Below are 26,938 nucleotides of genomic sequence, written 5' to 3' on the forward strand. Positions count from 1 at the left end.
TCATCCCAGCTACCACTACAGCTCTGGTTTAATAAAAATAGGTTTGTAATGTTGGTGTTGCAGAAAGCACCTGTATTACACAGCAGGGCAGGGGAAGGTATCAGTTTTATTTCAATATTTTATGGTAAGGGAGGACATTCAGAGTTGATGTGTAGGCTTTGATGTCCTTGATGGAAGTAAAGTCACGCATCAAAGAGGAGGGGGGCAATAAAACAAGATGAGGTATTTCACCAGATGAAGAGTTCTGTCCTGAGACAGCTGTCACCTCTGAGTCCCCTTCGTGCTTTCCATATCCAATCACCTGGAAAAAGGGACCAGGAGAGAAATTGGGATCTCATTCAGTGTTTCTATGCCCTGACAATTAACTTGAGATGCCAAAATGCAGTTCTAACAAGAACACTACTTATAAATGAAGAAAATGTGGATAACCAGAGTAAAAGTTACATCACAGATCTCCTCTCCCACACTCTTAGTGCACTCTGCTCCTTGAAGGTGGCAGCAGGAGCTGACAGACACTCACATGTACACTGAGCACTTTCCTCTGGTTGCTTCTGTGGTCTTGGAACCAGTTGACCAGGTCTGCTTGTGTGATAGACTTGAGAGCTTCAATCTGAAACCCACAGCAAGGAGGTTTTAGCAGCACAGTGGCAATTCAAATCACTTTAAACATAAAAAATATTTCCTCTGCGACCTCTACTCCACTGGATAAAAGAACCTTTTTAAAAGAACATGTAATTTTAGAGCCAGTGTGTCACTAGTAGCATAAATCCCATTTATGTTTTTGAAACTTCTGCAAGAGCAGTGTGGTTTTTGTGTGCCACAGCTGCAGGACACCCACCTCCCGTGCCAGCCTGTCAAACAGGTACTGCTGGGTCACCACTTCATTCCAGTTCCTGTCCACTTCTTCCCCAAGGTGGGAGTCTTCACATTCCTTCAGTTTTATCAAAGCTGTTACCTACATGGGAAAAACAGAATTAGCTTTAATGGGTTTAAAACTACCTTAAATTTAGCATCACAGTCACTGCAGTTGAGAGAAAAGCTGAATTACATTAATAAGGTGGCTCCTTGCTTTTGGAGCTTTACTGCAAATGGCCACAGAATGGATGTTTAGGGAACAACAGCAGAACAGAGCAAGAGGCAGATTTTAAAAGGTGATGCCTTTGTCCAGAAAACCTCAGAAAATCACCAGATAGCTGGAAGTGAATCAGGCAGCTCAAAGAAGAGCTTTTTCAAGATGATGGTTTACCTGGGTGTTAAATGCCTCTTCAGTTAAATCCTTGATTTTCTCTTCAAAGCAAGAAAGGAACTCCTCTATTTTCCTGTCAACCAATTCAGAACTAAAAGAGAAACCAATAATGTAATTAGGCAGGAAAAACCAAACAAAAAAAATTTCCACAAATTATTAAGGGGTAAAGTAAGAGCCCCCATATGATGAGGAAGGGACAGGCTCACTGCTGTCATCCCCTGAAAACTCATCTGAGAACACCTGGTGGTCAGTTTTTGCAGTGCTCTCATTTTCAGCTGTGCCCAGGTACCCCAGGAGCTGTGATGCTGCTGGGGACCTGCTCTGCTGTCCCCAGCTGCAGCCCTGAGGCCTGCAGACTTTGGGGCTATAGGACTGAAAGAAAATGTGATGTGATAGATTCAGAGGTTTCTGACACATTGAAACCCTCACTGATGACAAACACCTCAGTAGTGGAGAAGTGTCCAAATGTAAAAATCAGATGCAGCAGCACTGTGCTAATTAAGTTTTCACTGACACTGTTATTTTTCACAAGTGGCACATTTTTCAAAAAACCCTTCAACTCTGGCAGGTCAAATGCTTGCAGTTCAAAGGCCCAGGTTTGAACAGAACTGTAACAGTGCTGTGCCTGCTGAACATGAGCCACAAGAACAGCTAGACAGGATTTGAACTCTCCTGGCAGGATAGCTTCAAAAGGGCAGGGGGATATTTTACTTAGTCTTGAGATTACTTTTCACTATTCAAGTCACGATCAGTGCAGTTTTCAGAAACCTGAGGCTACTGTTTTATTTAGGTGCTGGGTTTGAATCAGGATGTTGTGACTGTCAGCAGTGTCCCTTCTGACATCCCCTTGAATTAAAAAATCCCTCTGATTTGTGGCCTTAAACAGGAGGGAAATCTCACTTGGGAGCAGGTGACTCCCACAGCCAGGGCTGGGAGTGGTGAAGAACTTTCCCCACAGAGCACTTACTTGTATTTAGTTGCCTGGGTTGCCACTGTGACTGAGAAGCCAAGAATCCCAGAAGTGTTCCTGCAGGTGGGGTACACGTGGTAGCTTAAAAGAAAAAAGGACACAAGCACAATTAACTTTTCATTTACAGGACATGCTGCAAGTTAAAATAGTGTTGGTACTTTAGACAGAAAAATGTGAGATCTAAATTTGCAATAGTCTTATTTTCTTTATTTTCTGCATTGCTGCTTTTCAGTGTTTTCTCAGCTTTAGGAAATCCTTTTAAATTGGGAGTGCTTGTATTTGGGTTCCTGCAAACTCATCCAAGCAGAGTGAGAGACCCAGAGCTGTGAAAAGCCTGCTCCAGTTTCCTGAGGTAGCAGGGTGCCTCTGAGGGAGGCTGCTCAGCACCACAGAGCTGCTGTGAAAACAGCCCTGGGGAAGGGGGGCTGAGTGTGGAAGTGCAAGGAACAACTTTATGCTGAATAATTCTGAGTTAACACACTGGTAATGGATGCAATTCTTACAGAAGTCAAAAGCAACTTGGTTTGCACCTCGTATTGATGGGTGCTTTTGGTTTTGAAATGTTGATGTTGCTGTTTCCATTACAGTAACTGAGGATTAGCCACTGTGCAGGAAGGACTCCCAGAGTAAAAGCAGCAGAGACCAGTCAAAGCAGGAGTGTAGGAGCAGGTGCAGGAGAATTCCTCCCAGTGAACTCACCCAAGGGTCTGCTTGGTCCTCAGGAAGTCAAAGCAAGGCTCCTCCATGTGCATCTGAAAGAGCACAAAGGTACAGCAGAGGTGACACTGCCTGCAGCCCCTCGAGGGCTCCACACAGAGCAGGGGGACACTGAAGTGCCCCTGGCCAGCCACAACCACAGCATTAAGAGAGCTCAGTCCTGTGGGCTGGGAGCTACAGAACAGTTTCCTGTGGTGTCCATCACTGCAGCACCCCAACATTGCAGCCAGGGGCAGCAACAGAAAACTGGGGGCCAGTCAGCCCTGTGGCCTCAGCTGCAAGCAGTGCTCAGGGGAGACACAAACACAAACTTACCACAAGCAGCTCCATCAGGGTGTATTCCCTCAGGTTCCTGGCACCTGACTGGAAAGAGAATGAAGAATTTAGGGTGGGTTTCATGGGATTGCTCAGGCCAAGGTGACTTGTGGCACACACCTCAGCCTGGACTGCAGCACTGAGGGACAATTCACAGCAGGGACAGGTGGGAAGTTCTGGTTTTCCCTGAGGGGACAGGCCCAGCCCAGCACCCAAGATCAGAGCTGGGGACACCAGGAAGCCACCACAGCACTAACCCAGCTCCCAGCACTAGTACAGGAAGGGAGGTGCTGCCTTCAGGGAACCCCCCACTTGGATTTCAGGGAATTCCACCCGGGTTGAGCCTTGGGCACAGGGCCTGTGCTCACAGGAGGTGTGTGTGTGTGTGTGTGTGTCCCCTCTGTGACATCCATGTGCAGAGCCTGCTCTCAGGGAGGGGTGCTGCAGAGGAGCAGGCCAGCCCAGCACACAGTACCTGGTAGTAGACTGTCACCTCGGAGTTGGCGTCGCCCTTGTTCAGAGTTTTCACCTTACACAGCAGGTGGGTGTTGGGCAAATCCACCACCCGGAACTGCACGGGGCAGGGATGGGCCAGGGGGGCAAAGTGGAGCTTTCTGGGGGAGCACAAACAGCACAACTTCAACACCTGCTCACACCTTGGCCACAACCAGAGCACACCCAGACATTTACACACTTGGTCTGACGTCATTTTCCCCTTCCCCAAACCAGAACTGTCTGCTCAAACTGCCACCATCAACAGGCACCTCCTGCAAACACCAGAGGGAAGAAGGGAATCTCTCAGCACTCCCACTCTAACTCCCTCCTCCAGAAAAGAATCTTATCTTGATTACAGTTTCCATATAATAAGCAATTAAAGAGTCAAGAGATACTCACTGAACAACATAATTCAGGAAATCCTTTGCTTCCTAGGGAAGAAAGCAAACATCAGCTTTAGTTAGAAGAGAATTATTACCCCAGTTCACAACCACAGACCCCAGGGTAGCACTTGAGAGAGTGAGCCCCAAGCAAAGAAGAGCTGAGCTGTCCTGCTCCCTACATCCCTGCATTCCTACATCCCTGCTTCCTCACATTGTCCCCAGTCCCTCCAGCCTTCTCTGCACCACACTGCAGAGTCTCCATGCTGCTTTCTGCACTTCTCCAGAAGGAGAAGGCACAAGCCAAAGAAATAGCACCAGTTATCCTTACTCCATGTGTTTGGCACTCAATGAGATTTAACCAAACCATGCAGGTAAATTCCCAGGATAAATGTGCTCTGAGGGAAGCCTCCTCCTGTGGCACCACTGTGGGAATTTCTCCTTATCAAATATATCAATACACCAAACAATATAAAACATGGTGACAACAGGAGAAATAGATTACAGACATCTACTACATTTTTTTCCTATCAGCAGTTTAAATCCAAATTCCTGGAAACTTCTGTTCAAACTGGCAACTGTGGACTGCCATTGGCTTGTCCCCATGAGCACTCCTGAGGTGCTGGAGGCGAAGCTGCCCAGCACCCAGGGGACTCCAGACTGCCAGAGCAGAGGCGGCACCAGAGTTCAGTGTGGTAAATCCCAGAGTGAGCAGTGGCACTGGCAGGGCTGCACTCACCCTGCTGGTGAAGTTGCCCTGCACGAGCCCCTCCACGAAGAGCTGTGACTTGAAGGCGCTGACGAAGGCGGAGAGGGCGTCGATGGAGAGCCCCTTCATCAGCGTCTGGTACTTGTCGATCATGGACCAGCGGCCGTGCTCCAGGATCAGCAGCCGCACGTCCCTGCAGGGAGCACAGGCAGGGCTCGCCAGAGCTGCTGCATGCCAGAGATGCCACTCCAGATGCAGACAGGGACAGGGCTCCAGAGCCCATGGCCGGCTGTGCCCTCCCCCAGCAGCTGCTGCTGGCTCCAGGTCACTGTGGGACAGTGGCTCCTGGCCACGCGTCTGCCCCGCTGCTGCAGGGCTGCTGTGTCACACACACATTTTCTGAAAAACCCTTTCCTTAGGATTTTTCCTCTGAGAAGCTGGGAGGCCTCAGGAACAAAATGTAAACAGTGATTATCTGCTGCTGTGGAATGCAACAGGTGCATCTGGGATTTGTCTCATGTGGTTGTTTCTAATTAATGGCCAATCACAGTCAGCTGGCTCGGACTCTCTGTCCAAGACACAAGCTTTTATCATTCATTTTCTATTCTTAGCCAGCCTTCTGATGAAATCCTTTCTTCTATTCTTTTAGTATACTTTTAATACAATATATATCACAAAATAATAAATCAAGCCTTCTGAAACATGGAGTCAGATCCTCGTCTCTTCCCTCATCCTTGGACCCCTGTGAGCACGGTCACACTGCTGGGGCTCCCTAAGCTACAGCAAAGCCTGCACACAGCCCTTGAGCACAGAGCAGGGATCCCTGAGCCCCTCAGCTCAGCCTCAGCCACTGCTGCCCTCCCCAGAACTCACTTGGCCAGAGTCTCGGGTTTAATGAGGATGTTGTAGTATGTTTTCTTCAGCTGCTCTGTTATCATTTCAAAAACTGCTGGAGTAAAGCTGAAGTCAGACAAGTAATCGATGATGAGCTGAAATAGAAGCTGTAAAGAGAACAGTTTCAATTGGGGTTTTTGTTGGTTTAATTTAATGCTGTACAATAATATAAAATTATCATTAATAAAATTATCATTATTGAGACATGGAGCATTACTAAAGCACATTCCTCCATTCTGACAGATGGTCTTCACTAAACAATTCTATCCCAAATGACTGTTTCAGAAGGGCAGTGCTTTTACACAGTGAATAAGCTCAATATCCCAAATCAATAGGAGTTTCCACATTCTATTGAAATCAATCTAGCCTGGAACCCCCAACATTTCTGTATTCAATATTCCATTTTTTCCTTTTACAGCTGACCAGCACAATGACATCACAACAGACACATCATTCAGGATTAAATAAGAGAATATTCAGACCCTGCTGCTTGTATATTTGGCTTTTTCTGTTAAAACTCCTATTAATAAGTCTGACAAGTGATTAATGGTCTTAAAGCTCCAGCAAAGCTCTTGCAATAGAAGTTAATGGTTGTCTCCTCTTCACTGTGTGTCCTCTCTGTGCCTGCCATGTCTTACATGAATTTAGGGAACGGGAACAGGGATCCCACAATCCTCTCAGCAAGCCAACACAGAAAATCTGCACCCAAAATGATCATGTTCAGAAGCTGGATCTCCAAAGTCAAATTGAAACCAAAATCTCTTTGCAGACACCCTTCTCCAGACATCATGCAAATAGGCACAACTAAGAGATAGAAAGGCTCCAATCCTCTTTATGGCCATGGGAGACACAAAGCTCTTTTTGTAGGAAAGGTTGTTAAAATTTTAATGGAGATACAGTTATTACTTAAAAGGAAGATTTAAGTCAGCCTGAAGTCAGTAATTTGAGCTTGTGTAAGTTCACACAACTCCATCTTTATACATGCAAGCACAAGAAAAAAGCAGCACATTTGCTGCATTACCCTGCCAGGGACTAATTTTTCTATTTAAAACACCTCATGCAACCATTCACAGCTCCAGAAAAGCACACACACTGCAAAGCTGCAGGCATAACAGCAGTGAGGAGAGGAGCAGAGCTTACAGGTAGTTTGTGATTGAATCCTTTCACTCTGATGATCAGGCCATACTCTCCAGCCACCAGCTTGTACTCCAGCTGAGCCACGTCTGCTTCATAAGCTGGTTCCCCCAGGTTGTGGGAAAGGATGTTTACAAATGTATCAAACAAGATTATGCTGGAGGGAGAAAAGGGCAGGGGGTTAAAAAGAAAGAAATAAAGGATGGACTAAATATGAAAGTTAAGCCCGATGAGCTTGACAGTGCATGCAGTGAATTCCAACAGAAATGGAATTTGTGTAAAATGAGATTCAAAAAGAAATTTTCCCAAAAAAATAGAAATAGAGAATGCAGGTTTCCCTTTGTGCAAAAAGCACATGACACTATTTAAAAATGATCTGGACATCCAGCAATGTGTCAGGATGTCCTCGAAATGTGAAAAATTCCAGCTTCACAAGATTTAAGGTTTCTTCAAGGTAAGAATGCATATTTTAACAAGACAATACTCAAAACATAGAAAAATCACAGCAAATGAAATTATTTCACTTTGTGTAAAGGCCTGGGGAACAGATAGACTCAGTTATGCTCAATACTTGAGTAATGAGATGATTGTGTATCTACCAAGATAGAATAATAATAATAATAATAATAAGCTAGAGCAAAGCAGGCTACACAACCTGGAAACTGCAGTCCCTGCTTTCAGGTTTTTGTTATTGCCTGGATTCCAATTCAAAGATTAAACTAACACACCTCCTGAAAACAGATTTAAAAAGGCTTTCCCAAAATGTGCTTTGTGCAAGTTTTGGCAGGCTCATGACAACAGCACTGTGACAGTTTACAAGTGGCAATCTCAGCCTGGGGCAAGGCAAGTGCAGCAGACCCAGGAGTGCACCCAGAGCTCTGCCTGACCCCAGCTGCTCTCCCAAGGCTGCTGCAGCCTCTTCTCCTGCTCCTGCAGGCTCCCAGGATGCTGGGACACGCTCAGGACATGACTGCAGGCTGATCTTTTCAGGAGCAGCTCCTTCTCTGAGCACTGCTGCTGTCACATTGCTTTTCCCCAGGCCTGCCCTGGGGAATATCACACCATGAACTCCTTACACATCTGTTGGCTGCAGGCAGGACCTGCTGCAGAACCACCATCACCAAACTGCAGATAAAACCACAAGGAAGGTGGAAGGATGTGAGAAAAGGACACCTTATTCTATTCCTGCTTAAAATGAAAGTGTCTTCCCAGTTTTTCACTAGGTATGGTAGTTTAGTTACTCTGCAAGGTAAGCATAAGTAAGAGAATCCTCACTTCTCTGCAGACTGCTGTATCAATGGAGAGATCAGATGGAATCGAACATAACCTGGGGAGGAAAAGGAAATTTCAATGAGCAGTTGTACAGAAAGTGACAACTTTCTGAACTCAAATATATTTTCATCAAGTTGCTCTTTGGTGACAATTCGACTTTAATGAAAATGGTCATTCATGTATAACCCTTTTTTTCTTATTTTAAGTCATCATTAAATGTCTTCTCCTTATTCCAAAAATCTTTCCTTTGAAGTACCAAATATTGGAAAACAAAGCTGTGCTTTGCAGAATACTCCCATGGCATGACCACTATAAATAGAAAAAGAAAACTTCACAGAACATCTGTTTAAGAGACACTAAAAACTGTGACATTCTGCCTGAAAGCAGCAATATATTTTACACCCCTGTCTCTGATCCAGGCTGTATTTTTCTCTTTCTGCAGAAGAGACTATGTCCCTTCTAATTAAAGTGCTCCTTCCTTCTGAAGCCCCTGTCTCAGCAGCATATTCTGTCTGCCCAATCCTGTCCCCACACAGACTGTTCAGAAGTCAGTAAATTTCAGTGATTCCACTTTTCAACATGAGGTATCAGCAGGGTGTCTTTGTTGCCTTAGCTCACCTGCTTCTCTTTTATTGTAGCTAATAAACATATCAAAAGGACCATGGAAGAGCTGACAGCAAGTTTAAATGGTGAACACTACCACGGATTATTTGCCTTCAAATCAATTCCAGCTGGTAAAAACAGGGTCTTGCTATTCAGAAAGCCCTCAGGCATTTACCTTTTGGGATTTTGAATTTATCATCCTTCCTGTACCAGAGACAGCCTTGTTGTGTGCTGAGTGTTTTGACTGGATATTCTGTCTCGGGGCAGTCAGAAACTTTCAAAGCAAAGTCGGTGGCTAACAAGGAGAAAAAGCACACCAAAACCACATGTTAGTGTGTTTCACAGACACAATCAGGCTAAATTCATCCAAGTCTTCAAAAGTATCAAAAAATACATTTTTCCCCTCTAGTTTTCTGAATTATTTGTGACAGTACTTTCCTGCACCCAAAGAATAACTCTTTTTCACTTCCACACCAGAACAGTGGCTGAAGCAGACCAGAAGTGGTGGCATCACATTTCCATCCAGGACACAAGTCCAGGCTTTCATTTCTTTTGCTTTTGGCAACAAAGCCAGATGGTATTTAGATGCTTTCAGAAACAGGAGGATTAAGCAAATAAAATTCTCTTCTAAGGTGTCTGAAGCTCTGCATTAACTCCCACTGACTGTGAGGCCTGCTCTGTTATGGATATATCATCTGTAATTTTATATACCTTAAAATAACTCAGTTCTTAAGCTTATAAATAAAAGAAGAGCAAATAAAATCCAGCTGAACAGAGTGCTCATGCTTTTTTAATTTGTAAAAACAGGTTGATACCAGTTTAGGTTGTTTTTAAACCACAGCAAATTCTCAAATAAATCACTGGGGAAGATTTCACTCATGCCCAGGTGCCTTACCTATGTATTTGTTCTCCTCTGGAAGGTGTAAATCCGGATTTAACTCAAAGTCACTGTCCCATAAATCACTCCAGTAGCTGTCAATATCTGTTACAAGCCATGAAATGCATTAGTTCAACAGGAAGGGAAGGCCATCCTATTTCCAGACATCTTTTCCTAATCTCCAGAAAGATCTGCAGAATCACAGCAGTTTCTTAACATCCCCCCATTCCTCAGGACTCTTTCTAAATCCCTGCCTACAAAATCTTCTGGAGCAGCACTGGAGCAGCCCTATTAAAAAGCAAATCAAGTCTGCCTCAGTAACCCAGCTCCCCCCACAGCCTGTGCTCCACTGCTGTTCCTTCCCTGAATGGCAGCCCAGTGCAGCTCACTGGGACTCTGCCTCCCAAAGAAACTGCACCAGTGGGAATCCACTGGCAGCAAACAAAGAGCAGGTTTGGGTGGCACAGAGACTGATGGGGAGCTCAATAAAGCACTGAAGATTCATTTCCCCCCTTGTATTTCGTGTTGTCATCCTTTCACTTCCTCTAATGCGGGAATCAGAGATTCTCAGCTCTGCTGCTGTTTTACCTTCCATGCTGTACTGAGTCCCAAACCACTTCTCTTTGAGGTGACACTGGCCTTCGTTGGCAGCAGACAGCAAAACCAGGTTGGCTCTCTGAGGGCTGAGCTGGTTCAGGGCATCAGCAATGATCTGCAAGTTCCAGACAATAGTTCAGTTCAAATGCAGCTGACTGCCTGAGCCAGCAAAGACTTCTCACTTGGAATGTAGGAAGAACAAGAAAAAACAAGCTTACAAAACAGATTTGCTTTCTGAATACAACAAGTGTTTCAATTAATACAAAACCTGTGCCTGCATTATGTTTAATTACAAATGCCTGTATTACACAGCATGCACATGTTTTCCTTACATCAAAACATATAATCAGAGTTCAAAGAACATTTACCTCTGGCTTGTATTCAAACAAGAGCTGGTCTCCTGTCAGAAAATCTTCCTTCTGAAACAACTGCATGTTCTCACAAAGGTTTTCCACATAATCAACTGGATCTGTCTGCAAGCAAAGAAATAAAGCTATTTGTCACATAATTAGAAACCCAAGATACCCATTTTCTGTTCTGAGAAGAGCTTGACTAGTCAGATATGTTGAGCATGTGTTGGATGCTGTGCTTGTTACAGCATTTCGTCTCAGTTATTAAATTAAATATGTTTCATAACCATATCTAATGTTCGGTCTCCTCTGAGAATCCTGACATTTCAGACACATCATCTTTGTAGAAAAAACCTTGATTATGCAGTTTACAGGCATGAAATCTACTAAGTTAAAGACCCAGCAGAAAGCACTCCTTGCCTCCAGGGGACACAAGCACAGCCCTGCAGCAATTCAAGATTTAAAGTGACCTGGAAAGCACAAGGCAAGGAACTGCAGCTGCTGCACGAGGAGCTCTGGCTCTGCTCCTTTGCCCAGCCATGATTTAACTCAAAGTCATGATTTAACTCTGCTCCTTTGCCCAGCCATGATGTGCAGGGTGAGGAGGGGGAGTTCTCCTGTTTGAACATGAAATACATGCTGCTCTTAGCAGGGTAAGGCTGCCTGGAGGACCAGGCTGCTCAGCTTCTTGCCAAGCGCTTTTGGGGTGCTTGCACCAGGTAGCACAGGACTGAACAGATCCTGGGGCAGACAGAGAGCACAGGACACCTGGAAAGAGCTGAGTCTTGGAAATGTAGTGGGAAATATGCCCAAGGATTTCCTAGGACACCAAACACCTGAGGAAACATGAAACCTCTCCTAGGCACCCCCTAAGCATTCATGCTAGCCCTGCCTGTGAGACCATCATTCCTTAGCACAGCTCCATCCACCAGGCAGAAAACTGGGGTGCCATGGCTAAGTCATTCTTCTGCCCCTGGGATTCATTCACAAGCCTGTCACAACAGCACACACAAATCTATCTTCCTGCTGTATGGAGTATTTCTATGGATGGATTTGTTTTCCCAAAAGGAAATTTCAGTGCCATTCAAAGAAAAAAACCAAGTTACCTAGTAAGAAACAGAACATGACTAAATGTAGTAGGAGTAAGAAAATCTAAACTGAAAGAGCCTACCTAGCAGGTAAGGAATGAAAAATCAACATTAAATTCTGTTAGGGAAAAATCCCAATATTTCTCTGCCTAGAATACATCTCCTTTCAGCAAAGTACAGCCTCATTAAGTGCACAATGTATTTCTTCTCAAATAGAACTTTGAAAATGTGTTTCAAAATGAAAAAGTAATTACTTTTCATGGTTTACCTATTTCAGAACAGAGGATAAATACCTGTTCCTGGTAGTGAAATTCATTAGCTTCAATCTTTTGTATTTCTTCCCATATTCTGCAAAGGAGGAAGAAGATAATAAAAGTGGATTTTCTCCAGTATTCCACAACATTTACCAAGAATCTTAAAAAAGGAGCCTTCTAGGAAAGGCATCAATGGTGGGATGGATGATTCATTCAGGTACAAGACACAGAAGCCAATATTAAATGCACTTCCCAAAATGGCATTTCTCAGAACTGGCAGAAAGTTCTTCCATTTTCCAAAGAGAAAGTTAACTAACAAGTGTCAAAATCTGATACCTAATTAATATAAAGGCTAACACAAGAACACCCAGTCCTGACTCCCACAGACCTGGCTCAACAAATTCTTTTAAAATGAACACAAAACTGCACCTGAGCTCTACACTAGTTCAGCTTACTAAACTGAAGGAATCACATCACAATAAGTGAAACTGAAAACCACCAAGAAATGAGCATAAACATTTAGAAAATTTCTTTTTAAACTTTTTTAAACGGACGTGTTTTCCACACAGACAAGTTTTACTAGTGACTCCCTGTTTATGCTTCAGGAACTCCACAAAAAGGGCAAACACTACAAATAACAGGAAAATGGAGAAGGACACCACCAGAAATATCTGCTAGAGTGGCAAATGCTTGCCTTTGATCAGGCCCCCTTCTCTGCAGCATCTTCACGTACTGAAACACAACGTGGGCCACCTGCAGACAGAAAGGAACAGATTCATCTTTCCAGCCATTAGGGGAACAGCAGGAAAAACAAGCTGCAGGACACCATACCTCATAGAAGTGCTTGTAACCTTCATCAGTCAAAGTCACAGAAATGCTGAAGATGGAGTAAGTGGAGTTCTGTTCAAACCCTGTCTCTCCATTTCCTCCATACAATGCAAGGGCCCAAAACCTATAGAAGAGTGAAAGGTATTTACTAATTAATCCTTTCATCTTTGTTTGAGCTTAGCTAGAAGCAGTATATCACAGGGTATCTCTATTTCAGAGGCTTTCAATCCATTTACAGTTTACAAAAAGCTTTTCCAGTTTAAGGATGTGACCTCAGGATACAGAATTAAAGAAAAACAGTGAAAAAGTTAAGTAACCTTTTGGAGATCTCAGAGATCAGTCAGAGATACTGCTGATCCATGACTCACAGACAAAAATCCCATTTATTTCTTACTTGGGTTTATCATCACCTCACAGAATATCACTACAAAACACTGATAAAAAAAAGGCAGGCTTGGCCTGCTTTTACATCTATAGAAAATACAAATACACAAAAGAGAGTTTATCTGTATTTGAATGAGATCAAAGCATTTAATAACTGTGCTTAAAAACCACATACTTTTTCCTAAGGAAAGAAAGAACACTGCCTTTGCCTTCGTGTCCCACCAGCCAGGAAATATAATGAAGAGGCTTCACCCTAAGAGAAAGTTTGGAGGAGATTAGATGCCAGGAGGTAACACATTTCACAGAAAGAATTCAAATCACTGGGCTAATGACTGAAATATGCACTGTCTCTTTTTTCAGGGCAAGTTTTGCATTTTCAGGCAGAATTAAGATAATAAGCTGAAAGTGTGGGAGTTCAGAACATAACGACTGATCTGAGTCAGTGAGGAAAGGGAAGTGTATTTGCAGCAGTTGAATTCATTTTTAAATGAATTCAGCTAGGAGACTAGCTGAACCAAAGTAATCAGACAAGTAAATGAGATTCTTTGGTTTGTTGTCAAAGTCAAGAAATTATTCACAGCATAAACAAGGTAGAAGTAAAATGCAGCACAATGTACCTGTAATACTGTTCTTGAGGAGGAAGGGCCCAAGTGATGGTCAATGAATGAACTTTCCTGATTGGAACAACTGGACACAAATGAATGGATTCATTATAAATATACGTGACGAGACACAGATAAGAAATTTTACACAATGCAGAAAGAATAGTTAAAAGCTATTTTAAACCACATAGAATCACTCTACAAAATATCTGGATCACCCAAAGAAAATTTCTTTCAACACTCAGGTATTCAAAACATTTAAATCCATTTCACTTACCTCTGTAAAGCTTGTGAAACTCTGGTGTGTCAAAAGGCTGAGTCAGATGGCCAAAGCTGGGCTTGGGTAAACCACTAAAAAGCAAAATGGAAGTGTGATGTTACTGGCAGGGGTTCAGGGCTACACTGAGATATTCAAAGGCATCAGGACCACAGCCCTGCAGGACACCAGGAGTCTGGAAAAGGCCCTTTTTTCCTGTTTTTAAGGGTGCAGGCCAGCATGCCCCCAGCCCCAGGGAGGTTCCCTGGAGGCAGCCTGCCCACACAACTGAACAATTAACCCAGAGGTGTGGATACCACCCCAACACCTCCCCTTCCTTCTGTACAAGAGGCACAAAGCCTGATTCTGTACAGCCAAGAACAGCAAACAACATCCTGAGTTCACCCTGCACCCGAGGAATCCTGATGGATTGTCCTGTGGGGCAGGAGGCATGAGGAGGGGAGTGGCCAGGACAGACTAAAGTGTCTCTGAATGGCATCAGGCTCTCACAAGAGCACTTCCAAGCACCACAGAAACAAATCTCTTGCAAAAGGGAAAAAAATGCTTTTCAAGTTAGCAAAGCTTTTGCAGAATCCCCTTTTTAGAGGGCATATTGGAGTGAACCATTAAAAAAAGATTTATTTCTAACCCACTGCCACCCAAGGATGACACTTAAATTCCAGATACGATGTTAATTAATTTTGCTTCTAATTATTTTTGACACAAAGCAAAGATAAGCAATGTGAAATGATAATCTAAGTTTGAATGACTTATCATAAAGTCAAGTCATCAGCACATATTAAGCAAACACTGCTTCAAGTTAGCACCACACAGCTCACAGCCTAAATAATTGTTAAGCAGAAACAAAGTCTTCCTGGAACAATTAACAGTGGTCTTAATTTAAAAAGTTGCCTTTTTTTTTTCTCAGATAAGAATGTTAATTAACAAATGGTGATTTCCTTTGTTTCTCCAGTAAGGGATTTTTAAAAATGTCATTTTACAAAGAGATAATTTTATCATCTGCAATGTCTTTATGCATCAAATGAATCTTACTTATTTGGGATCTCAGAGAAGATTTCTGTCACCCACTTTTCCAATGTATCCAGTGTTTCTAAAAAAGAGAGAAGAAAGACAGAAATGCAATTTCCTCAAGATCTAAGACAAGTTACCTTATCTCACCAGTTCAGTTATTTCAAAGAGGCTGCAAGTCAGTGTATTTGAAAACTGCAAAGTTCTACATTTTAAACTTCAAAGCTGTTGGTTTGAACCAATTCTTAACATTTGCAGAGCTGTATCTGTGGCCACAGCTCTGGGTTTGTGTAGGGGCTCAAATCCCAGGCTGACACAACTGGGATTTAAAGTTCAGTAGTGTCTGGAGTGACTGCAGAAGGAATTACTGTCTTAGGGATCTACAAAATCACCAGGACTTGCAACTCTTGCCCCGACTCTCTAGATTATACAGAGGAGTTTTCCCCCTCAAACTCAGTCCTGCAGTCCCAAGGATTCCTTCTCCCCATCCTCTTTTCTGAGGAAAGTAAGTCACAAACCAGAAAGGTTTTTTCAAATAAAAACTTTTCTTGTTTAAGCAACCATTCTGAACTCCAGAAGTGATGCTGTATATGTAAACAACAGCAGGAAAAAGGTCTGGATGGGGTAGGAGGAGGATTCAATGCTGGGTTTGTTTTAACAGAGAAGGAAATACAAAACTGACCTGGCTGGTTATCAGGTACCACCATTTCCTTCCCAAACACCACAGAAAATATTACAATCCATCACTGGCTAAATGACTATTCAAGAGGCATTCAGCACCCTTACTGTCTAGATCAAAATTAAAAGCAAAGGAGAAGAAAAGAAAGAATGCCTCTATTATTACCATCTCTATTTTAGAGATGGGAATTGCAATCAGTTTTAGCATTCAACAAAACTCCTCCCTAAACACAAACCATAATCCATTTTAACAGAATTTTTCAAGCTATGGGGGAAAAAAATAGAACTTCTACTCCTCCTAGACAAACAAGACAATTTGATTGGGAGATTCAGTCACAGTGTCCCCATCACTTGCTGAGGAGTTCCACTGTTGATGGCAGAGAAATCAGCAGCATTAATTCATTTAAGTGGTTTGACTCTTCATTGCTACAAGATTATTTCTGAAATGTTATCTTTGAGATTTTCCCTTCTGTGTTAACATGCAACCCATTCAAAAGGTTTCTCAAGAAGCAGCAGGATGACAATAACACAACACAATTGCTCAGGTCCTGTTTCATTTGGAAACCAGGCTAAAATCTACATATAAATACCCTCTGCAGGACTGGACAAACCACTGGACTGGCTTGGGCTACAAAGGCAGCCATGAGGCTGCTCTTAAGGAGAGCTGATGTTACCTTTGGACTGGACAACCAAGGTCATGTAGTGAGCAGAGTAATGGCGCTGCCAGAATTCCCTCAGCCTGGTGTAGGTGTCGATGTTGTTCAGCTTGGGCTCGTGCTTGAGGGTATCTGCATTACCTGCAAACATCACAGGGGAGGCAGGGCCAGTCATCCACACAGCAAGAACACACCTGCTGAGAATCCACTTCCCTCCCTGGCTCTAATCATGGTAAAGCACATTAAAAATACCTAACAGAAAACTGGAGTGAAAGGAGTGTTAAGTGGAACTGGGTATTTTCTGATTTCTGGTTCCTATCCAAAGGACAGCTGATATTTTTATAACAAGGAAGGCCAGAGTCCTCCTGCATTATCACATCTCCCACAGGTCCAGCTCACTGTGTATTGCCAGCAATTCCCTCACCAATGGAGCTTCCAGAACAGCAGAGGGAAAAGGAGGAGGAAATATAAAGCTCAGTGTATGTCACCACAGAAATTTATAAAAACAAGCTACACTTCAAAGCTGGTAACTATAATACCCATCAATCACACTGCATTTACACACTCACCAGCACCACAGGGTGAGGGAGACAGGACTGGACTGTCCAAGAGAAGGACAAATTTCCATTTTGCTCCTTTCACATGGCTGTAAAGGTCTAACTTCCAGAAATTCAACAATGAATTATTTACTTGGAAAAGCCTCTCTTGACAGACAACTAGAAATAATTTATTTTTCCAGGAAATTCTACTAGCAAAAAAACCCAAGCTTCAGCAAGATGGAGATGACTCAGAGAGCACCACCTTTGTGTTAAGAGAAAGTTCCATAATTATACACCTTGGGCACCCAGTTCTAACATAGCAAAAAGCAGTATCAGAAAGAAAAGTATCTTAAATAGGAGACAGCTGCTTTTATTCCCAACCATTTTCCTGTAAAATGGATAATTGCTTGAACTCTTCTGAACAAGTTTAATGGTTGCTGTGATATGACAGTCCATGTCAGTGCATCTAACCACTCAAACTTCTAAGTGGTTAAAAGTTTAATTATCATTACCATTTTAGAACAGAAATACAGGACTTACCCCAAAAGAATTTCTTCATAGGGTGTCCAGGCCTGGCAAGACTCCCAAATAACATCTCTTTTCTGTTTGCATCAGAGGGCCTTGCAAGCTGATACTCTGTTAATTATAAGAATTTGCAGTGGCATGCATCAAAGTTTGACATCATGTTCCCACAAAACAAAGCACAAATCCCAGCCAAACTGAAAAAGAGACATATCACACAGATGCAGTCTGGAATTTCTTTTCATATATGAATGCAGTAGTGAAATAAGAAAGTAATAATGAATACAAGAGGAAAAATATAGCTGAGAAGTAAAGAAGGTGTTAGAAGTAAAGGAAGTGTCAAGAAGGAAAAGCATGTAAAGCACCAACTTGTCTGAATGCTCTGATTATGTTAAGTTCAATGGGGACAGAATTAATCAATATTATATAGGACCAGGCCCTGCAGTAAGAGCCAGAGAACAATTAAAAATCTGTTTCTACCATATGTCACACAGACCAACCCCTAGCCTAATCATGAAATAAGAAATTGAAGGGTGAACAAGATAAGTTTCTAAAAACGCAGTTTTACAACCACTTTACACTAATCTAAATATGGGGCTCTGCCAAAATCAATTCACCCTCCTGAACTGCGTTTTCCCATTCCTGTTTTGCTGGTAATAACAACCATGTACAGCAGAGCTGTAAACCAATTCCTGTGGCTGGGATCTCCTGCAGCCAGCTCAGCAAGCTGACACCATTTCCTGGGCAGCACATTACCATGGTGTCACTGCAAGGCAAGGACTGCTTCTGCACCACCAAGGTGCAAAATGGCTGAAGCTGTTGAAGAACCACACCTTAACTCGGGCAGGTCCTTGTTTACACTGACTTTTATCTAAATTCAAAGATCAAATCATCCCCTTTCCCTGCCCGAAGACAGATAAAGAAAATGACTTGGAATAAATATTTGACCTAGTTGGGATATCTGCTATTTTTTTCCTAAAACAGTGACATTTTAGAGGCAGTCTGGGAGTATCCATCACATATAAGAAAATCAACACTCCACTCCCTTTTGTGCCTGGTTTAATTTCCTTCTGGGAAGTGACTTTTGAGTTATTCAGGTGTTAGAATAAGGAGACAAGTAAAATCACCTCAACTGATTGTATTAACTCTGCACAGGACTGGAGAGAGCTCTAGGGCTCTGCTGGAGCTAAAGGCATTTTGTTCACTGCAGGGCATCCACATGCTCATGTAACTGCCCTGCCAGTTTCTGCCAAACCACTTCAGATTATTAATTTCCAATTAGTGAAAATGTGAGGGCAAACTCTCATAGTGCTGGCACCACATCCAGTTTTTCTTCCTCTAAAAGCCACTGATAGCTAACAGCCACAAAGCTTCAATTCAAGAGTTTAATCTCTCTGTAAATTGTGTGAAGTTGACTGAAGTGCTTAGAAGGGGAGTCAACACAGAAACCAATAAACAATATTAAAAAGTAGGTTTTGTTTTAAGAAGATGGGCTAAACACACAGGAAAAGATTCTCTTACTTACCACTGTCCACAGCCTCCACTTCTCGATCTATTGCATCCCTGATCATTAATGGGTGAATAAAGAATTGTGCCCACCTATAGAACAGAGAAATTCATATATTTTTCTTTCGTGTCTATTAAACTAGGCCAACCCCCCAGTAATTAAATGCAACATCTACTGTTTTGGTTTACAAAGTTGCATGACTTACTAGGAGCTATGTCATTCTTGACTATCATGTCTTAAAGGAAGACAAAAGCCACCAGAAAGCAAAGGGCAGAACTTCCCAGCTCCAGAGTGGGACTGAATTGGTTGGATGCAGTAGGACATGGGTGCAGGCCTGTCTGCATTACATCCTGAGAATGATCACAACCAGAGGATCACACAAGTGATCCACCTAATCTGCAATCTGGAGCTGACAGGGACCAGTATCAGGGGCTTCAGAGGAAATGCCCAGTTGTTCCTCAGGAACAACATGACCACATGGGGAAAGTTTCTTCCTAACTCCAGGAAACAAAATGCTGTGAAACACAAGTTTCTATACCCATTACAATTTTACTATCTACTATAAAAGTCAGCATTGTCATCCAAATAAATTTCTTCTGTATCCTCAGAGAGCAGAGCACTGGAAAGGGAGAGATCTGCAGTGCATGGGGACTCTGCAGAAGGCTGCCAGAGAATCTGATAGTTCTGGTTAATTTGCTGAGGTTTTTTAATGAAAAAGTGAACTGGCTGAAGCAAAAGGTTAGGAGCAATAAAAGGTTAAAAGTAATATATCTGTGATGGAGTTCTATGGCCAGAAGACCCATTACACTGAAGACAACTGAAAGGTGATGTCTTTCCATTTCTTCAGATCCACAAGTGCTTGAATGAGCAGAATTCATCCTCAGCACTCATTTATCTCCTTTGTATGAGAAGCTGTCCTACAGAACTCCTGATTTCTGTTTCCCTCTGCACCAAGCAAGCTGTTGTGACAGATTGCAATTATATTTTTTTATTCTTTTACACTTCCAAACATCTTAAAAAGCTGAATTAATCTGCAAATGGAAGCTGAAATTGGCCTAGTAAAGTAAAATTTAGGTTATACTTGGAAAAATGTGCAAATGTGTTGCTCTTATGTCAAAGTAAATTTGCAGTGGAGCCTACTCTGCTCCTGAGATATTTTATGGTATCAAGAGTATTCAGCTATACCCCTGTGAATGAGAAATTCCTCTCACTAAAGGAAACCATGCCAACCAGTGGAGCTCTGTTGTTCCCAAAGCACAAAAGAGCAAGTTAAGCACTTTCTGGCAAAAGAGACATTCAGCAGTGAATAACCTGCCCCGGGTTAAATGCCTCCCTCTGAGACACACATTGTACCACAACTTTGAAGACTGCCTGAAACAAACTAACAATTTAGAAAAAACAGTAACTCTACCAGAACAGACATTTCAAAGGCTGAGTCCCTGGGATTCTGGGAGCACTTCCCCTCTGATCAGTTGTCACATTGCATAACATTTCTCCTGTCATCAATGCTACCAGTTTAAGAGTGCCAAAACAATCAAAGAGCTGCATGTGTTAAGACTTAAACATAAATCCTACATAATCCCACAGCAAAGAAACCAGCAATATATCCAAAGGGAAACAGCACTTTCCTATATTCAGTATCACTGCTGTAGTGCTATGGAAGTTCAGCAACAGCTTTGATCATCCCAAAATGAAGAACTGGACAAATACACCCAAGCTCCTGAGGCACACACAGGCATTAATTAACACCTAGTCACCATTCACACAAAGTTACCTATCCAGGGCTTCTTTGAAGTACTTCCTCTGCACATCAAACTGGAACACTGTCCTCTCACAGTCCGTCGAGGCGTTGTCACCACCCCCGTGTTTCTTCAGGAACGCATCGAAGCCGTTCTCATCTGGGTACTTCAAACTGCCCATAAAAACCACTGCAACAAAAAAAATCATCAGCAGTGCCAAAATGGCAGCAATCTGTTAATCCTGACTGCAGCTAGAGCAACCCCTCTGTGACTGACCCACAGCTCAGAGGCAGCCTGGCTGATCTGCCCAGTACCTGCTGTAGTTTGCCTCTGACAGTGCCCTCCCAGGCAGGCCTGGCCCCAGCCAGGCAGGAACAGTATTTTGAAACACACCTGGTCAGAAACTTCACGTGGTTTCTGTGTCCACACTACTGATTCATCACCCTTTACCAGGAGACAAAGGTCCATAGCTCCAACCTGGTCTACAGAGCCACAGGTAACATAATTCCCCTCAATTTAATGGGTAACAAATGAAATTGACATAAGCTCATGCACAGCTTGGCAAAGGGTATGAGACACCTTCTCTCATATTAAGAACTCCTTACTAAGTCAGTATTTGTATAAAATCACAAGCTCATGAAAATAAATTCTCCAATAGCCACATTAGGAATTGATACTAATTACTTCAGAAATGCAGAGCTACACAGCACCCATTTTGCACTGAAGCTGGAGAAGATGAAACAGGAGCAGATACATACTATGTTCCAGGAAGTGTGCTAATCCAGGCAGATCTTCAGGGTCAGAGAAGCTGCCAACAGCAACACAGAGGGCTGCTGCAGACTAGAGAAAATACAACATTCTCAGTAAAAGCTGCTTCAAGAACACTTCAGGAAAATGACAGAAGTACAAGATGGATCAATTGGGACAGGCACAATAAAGAGGTCTTGTCTGAACACCTAATCACACGTTTCAGACCTCAAGAAAGTTCACTATATATTTTTGCACCCTACAGCTTTAAGTACATACCTGCTTTTCTGAACAACCTCTCTTTCTTGTCTCTTCCTTTTCAGCCAGCTCTTCTAATTCACTGTCATCAGAATCATTGAAATCCTCATTATCTCCATCACTGTCCTCACTCTCATCCCCCTCATCACACTCATCATCATCTTCTTTGCCATCTTCAATCTCTGCTCCAGAGTCATCATATTCATCACTGCCCTCTTCAGAATCATCATCATTATCCTCCTCCTCCTCCTCCTCTGAAGATGTTGGGGCACCATCCAAGTAATTCAAATCCGAAATCAAAAGTGCACATAAGCCATTCTGCAGTTTGATGTACCTGAAAGAATAATTTTGTGCAATGAGTACGTTCATTTCCTAGGTCTGAATTTTCAGAATTGTAAAAATTTCATTATTTCATGTAATACTTAGAGACTGATTTCCTAGTGAAAATCTAATGGTAGGCAGGACTGAGCAGTTTTATAGCAGGACAGTAAAACATTCTTCTGCTATTCAACAGCTCTAGGAATAAGAAGCAGTTCAGGGCAGTAGCAGAAGCCCTTCTCCCATGAGGTCAAGCTTACTGATTTTGGCTTTTATTCTTCTCTTTGTGAAACATTTAAGCTATTAGCTCTCACTTCATGCACTCAGGACAGGCAAACCTGAATTTCAACCATCTTTTAGGCTTGTCAGGCTCTTGGAAACAGGTGTGATGTGACAAAATTAAGATCTTAGTCTTTGCTTGTAGCTAGACCCCAGAGCATTTGATTTGATTTGTTTCATCAATGGTTTCTAATAAATGGGGTCTGCAGATGTAGCAGGCAAGTGTTGGAAAGGAGAGAGCTCCTCTGCAGGCTCCACAGAACCAGTGACAGGGAACTGGCTGGGCTCCTATCAAGAAGCAACAAACTCTGTGTGTGTTCATACATGCACAGAAGTTTTTAAACATGTGTCTATACATATAAATAAAACCCCACAAGCCCTCTGTGCCTTCTACAACTTTTCACTCTGAGGACTGCAAGCACCAATGCTCTGCACTACAAGAGCCCTCATCAGTATTCATTTACCATCAAATCTGGAACAGTCACAATTTATCAAATTAGCCAGAGCATCCCTGCCAGGAGCATGCACCAGCAGCAGAAAGGAAGGAATGCTGGTCCAGAAAATACTTCATCCACCCTATGAACCAGTGTGATGGAGACCTGGGGTATCTGATCCAGCAGAAACACACACAAAAAAAAAAGCAAGCTAGAATAAAATAAATCCATGGTCACATCCCACACTCCCAGAAAAATCTGAGATACAGAGCACAGAACCACAGAAGAGTCTTTGTTGAAAGGGGCCTTTAGAGGTCATCTGCTCCAATCCCCAGTTTGTACCAGGTCAGAACCTTGCCATGTGGACACAGCCCCTGCACTATCAAGTCTATGAAAAAAGCTAATGAGCAGAAGTCTGATAGTTGTGTTAAGGTTATGACTAATGACCCAAAGGGAGGTAACAGAGCTTACTCTGGGCCAGGGTTCTGTGATCCTGCACACACCCAGTTTCCCTGCTGCAAGGCTGCTGAGCAGGACTAATCTGCTCTACCCAAAAGCAAAATGCATTTTGACTCATTCAAACTCCAGCAGACACTGTGTAACTTGCAGGGATGCTCTGATGAACTGCAGGAGGCACAGAGAGTGCTGGAATATCTGTGAACAAAGTCAATCCTCCTGCATTCTGAAAGCACGTTTGTGAACCATTCCCACCAGACACAAGTCCCACTGCACAGCTGCAGCTCTCCTGAATGTCCCAAAACACACACTGCACATGTGGGTGCTTCAGCCCCTGGGCAGCTGAGAGCCAAAGCCCAGACAGCACCTTCCAGCACCTCCTTGTCCACACACAACCTCTGCCCTGCAGCTTTGCACAGCTCCTGCAGAACCCCAGCACTGGTGTGGAGCAGAGAACAGACCGGGGCTGCTCTTCCTGAGGAACAATGTGCCATAAAGCTGCTCAGCCAGGTGCATCCAGCAGCTCTTGCTGATCCTTTGCACAGAGCCCCATTAAGCTAATGGAGCAGATTATACTAATTTTACATTGCTCATCTGGAGGCTCCTGGGTGTTGCACCCAGGACAGAAAGCAGCAAGGACAAGGCTGGTGCTGCTGGAGCCTCTCGGATTTCACTCCAGCAGGATTTAACCAGCTTAGGTTATCCAGAGCACAGGCACCACTGACACAGGTGTTCTTTACTTTTTCCATGTTTCAGTCCAATGGAAAAGGACAAATGTAACTAATATCCACTAGTATGCAAAATACAGGACAAAAAATGCAATGGCATAAGGTAGAAACAGAAGCAAGCACAGTTCACTTGCTTTTTTGAAGGACTATACAGCATTGATGCAAGTGAGGCCAAATTATAAAATAAAATTCAATTCTTAAAAATACTGCTTAAATCTCCTGAATAAGTTTAAACAGGATTGTTCTCACACCAAGTTTTTCTTTGACAATTGTTTAGAAGTCAGTATTGAAATACATATCAGTGCATGGTAAACACTGAGAGAAATGCTATAATTTCACAAATGACAATAAATACAGGACCATGAAATTCCATATATGGATGAATGTAAATAAAACATACATTTTTGGTTAATTTAACTACACAGTTACAGCTCTAATGAGCAAACTTTTAGCATGACAAATATTTTGTCCCAACAAACCCACTTCTGAAAATACATCCTGATATCTACATCAGAGCTCCTTTGGTTTTGTGAATGTTATTTGAGAGGGCAAAATAAGACATTTTCCATGATGTTAAGACTGATGTCACCAGACACAGACACTAAGCCCACAGTGACTGGGCTGCAGCACACATCACTGAAGCATGAAGAGGGGAAAACATGTCAGCACCATCACATCTGTCAGCACCATCACATCACCTGCCAGGACACCCCCTCAGGAGATTTGGGACATCACACCTGGACACAGGTTCAGTGTGGCTTTGCTTCCAGACACACTGAACTTCTCTTCCACAAGGACAATGTCTGTGCTCTGTCAGGCTCACTTCACACACATGGAAATCAGTCTGAAAGGATGTTAACTCTGTGCTTCCAACTGAAAAATTCTTTTAAGACTGGGCAGTAGGATTTCTGAAAGATTTTGGTATTCGTTTATGTTATAAGCAAACACTGTCTCCAATTCTCACATGCAGAGGAGGTTCCTGAGCCTCAGAATAGACAGTGACAGCCTTCAATGGATTTCCCAAGCTTCATCCACCCGTGTGCCGCTTCAGGCAGCAAAAGCAGGAGTTTCTTAACCTGACAGCATCAGCACTGTGAGCTTTGCATGAAGACAAGCCTGCCACAGAGTAGCATGACTAAGAATGCCTTCAGGAGAGGCAGGCAGAGATCCGGAGGAAGCAGCAAGGAAGTAGGGCAAGAAGGGAGGGAGCAAGTTTCTCCCTGAGCCAATGGGCACAGCCCTCTTCAGGCAGCCAGCAGGGAATCTCACTGCCAGCCAATGTCACTGCAAACTCAAACTTCAGTTCCAGGCTCAGGCAGCAGATTCTCCACTGGCTGCACAGATTAGACATCATGAAAATTAAAGATAAATTTTAAAAAGCAGCTCGAACAAGGGCTGGATAATCTTCTGTTTTACAGGAAGAAGTTATAACAGTGTCTTTTCAAGAACAGACTGCCTTACAGCATCCAACAAGCTAAACCTCTGCTGGAGTTTTCATCCGAGTCTCTCACTGGGTCTGGGCCACAGACGCTGTACACTGTGCTCAGGGAAGTTGATCTTTTTCATCACTTTTCGGGGTATTTTACTCAGAAATATTGAAATACAAACACAAACAAAATGGCAGCCTAAAAGCACTTTGCCTCAACTCACAGATACGTTTGCATTAAAACGTAGAAGCTCATCTAAAACACGAAGAGTAACAGTTCTTAAGTTGGGATCTGCTCTGAAATACTTAAACCGCACTTTGCACTGAAGGCTTTCGGAGAGGAGCTGCCGGGCCGAGGGCTGCGAACTAGCGCTGAATTGGGCATTGCTGTGCCTGGAGAACACCCAGCAGCGAGCAGCCTGGGCACAAGGGCCGATCCTCCCGCCCTGTGCCCGCAGCCCACCCTCAGGACGAACACACCCTCAGGACCGTCAGTCTCCTTTCCTCACAGACAGGCCGCAGCTGCCCGGGCCGCCGGGACCGGCCCGACTGCCATCCCCGGGGTCCCCGGCCCACCCCACCGCCCGGCTGGGCTGCCCCGGCGGCAGCCCGTCCTCCCGCACCCGCCCTCACCGGTACTGCTTGGGGTCGCTGGGGGACTTGACGATGTCGGGGTCACCGAGGTTGTGTTCGGGACCGGCCCCCCCGCGTTCTTCCTCCTCGTCCCCGTGAGGCGAGCGGCCCCCGGCGTCGCGGCCCCCCTCCGCGGCCTGCTGCCCCACCGCAAGCTCCGGGCTGCCGTAGCCGCACGTCGCCTTGTTCCTGCCGGGCATGGCAGCGGTGCTGCCGCTCCACAGCGGCCGGACAACGGCCCGTCCCGGCCGCAAGCCCCCGGCCACGGCCCGCCCGCGGGGACCCCCGGCCGCCGCCGCCCGCCCGCTCCGAGCGAGGGCGGCCGCGAGAATGCGCATGCGCATAGCTGCGCAGCGCTCCCATTGGTGGAGACAAGGCTGCCGGCGTGAGCGGGTGGGGGAAACCATGAATGGAGGAGTGAAGGGGAGGATGTGGCTGCTTTTAAGAATCGGGCGGAGCGGGCAGAGAAATCAGAGGGGTGAGAAAAAGGCGGAAGAGCGGATACAGATTTCGGGGACTGAGCTGTGCGCCGCCACGTTCCAATGAGTATGACCGCCCGCCGCCTGAGCTGCGCTCCCCTGCTCTCGCCTTGGAATAGTCCAACAGCCAGCTGGCGGAAGCCAGCCTCCTGCCCTCAGCTCCATCACCGATTGGTTGGGCTGGCTGTCGCTCAAGCCTGCAGTGACCAATCAGCTCTCGGGCCGGCTGTCGGCAGCATGGCGGGCTCTGTGGGCCGCCGTTCCCGGGAAGGGAACGAGCAGCGCAAAGGCAGCGCCCATGGCTGCCCGACAGAGACGGTTCCTTGATCTTTGCCTGCCCCTCCGGCAGCTCTCTGCGCTCTCCGGCTTGTGGATATCCTTTCCCCCATCCCACTGCAGTGCCGATGGGGCGGCAGCGGGAGCGCTGCTCTGCCTCTCGGCTCAGGCGCTTCCCGGCGGCGCCGCCGGGATCCTGCGCTTATCGCAGCCTCTCTGCACCGCTCCCGTCCCGCTCCGCTCCCCGCGGTGCCCGGCAACCG

The 26,938-nt window shown here is 44.3% G+C and overlaps 1 protein-coding gene across 1 annotated transcript; it reads right to left on the minus strand.

Annotated features, from left to right (window-relative positions):
• Positions 1-87: 87 nt before the first annotated feature.
• NRDC (nardilysin convertase) lies at positions 88-26,287 on the minus strand. The gene is made up of 31 exons (XM_054638615.2): positions 25,921-26,287; positions 21,668-21,980; positions 21,400-21,481; positions 20,677-20,830; positions 18,921-18,994; positions 17,414-17,509; positions 16,353-16,475; positions 15,025-15,082; positions 13,993-14,066; positions 13,731-13,800; positions 13,289-13,366; positions 12,733-12,853; positions 12,596-12,654; positions 11,941-11,995; positions 10,578-10,682; positions 10,201-10,324; positions 9,631-9,717; positions 8,911-9,030; positions 8,136-8,187; positions 6,867-7,017; positions 5,706-5,833; positions 4,863-5,025; positions 4,143-4,174; positions 3,724-3,862; positions 3,249-3,296; positions 2,916-2,968; positions 2,214-2,297; positions 1,247-1,337; positions 839-955; positions 521-610; positions 88-301 (listed from the first exon to the last, which is right to left on the minus strand). Exons 1-31 carry the CDS (start codon positions 26,262-26,264, stop codon positions 107-109), a joined length of 3,480 nt encoding a protein of 1,159 aa, XP_054494590.2. The 5' UTR covers positions 26,265-26,287; the 3' UTR covers positions 88-106.
• Between the last annotated feature and the right edge of the window lie 651 nt (positions 26,288-26,938).

Source organism: Agelaius phoeniceus, chromosome 8 (assembly GCF_051311805.1).
Source record: "Agelaius phoeniceus isolate bAgePho1 chromosome 8, bAgePho1.hap1, whole genome shotgun sequence".
In the NCBI taxonomy this organism is placed as follows: domain Eukaryota; kingdom Metazoa; phylum Chordata; class Aves; order Passeriformes; family Icteridae; genus Agelaius; species Agelaius phoeniceus.

Excerpts from the sequence above, each read along its gene's own strand:
- NRDC (XM_054638615.2), bottom strand. The coding sequence starts at position 26,264 with ATGCGCATGCGCATTCTCGCGGCCGCCCTCGCTCGGAGCGGGCGGGCG. Across the intron at positions 15,083-16,352 it reads CTTGGTTGTCCAGTCCAAAG|AAACACTGGATACATTGGAA; the intron begins GTAACATCAGCT and ends TCTCTTTTTTAG. Across the intron at positions 13,367-13,730 it reads CCTCAAGAACAGTATTACAG|GGTGAAGCCTCTTCATTATA; the intron begins GTACATTGTGCT and ends ACTTTCTCTTAG.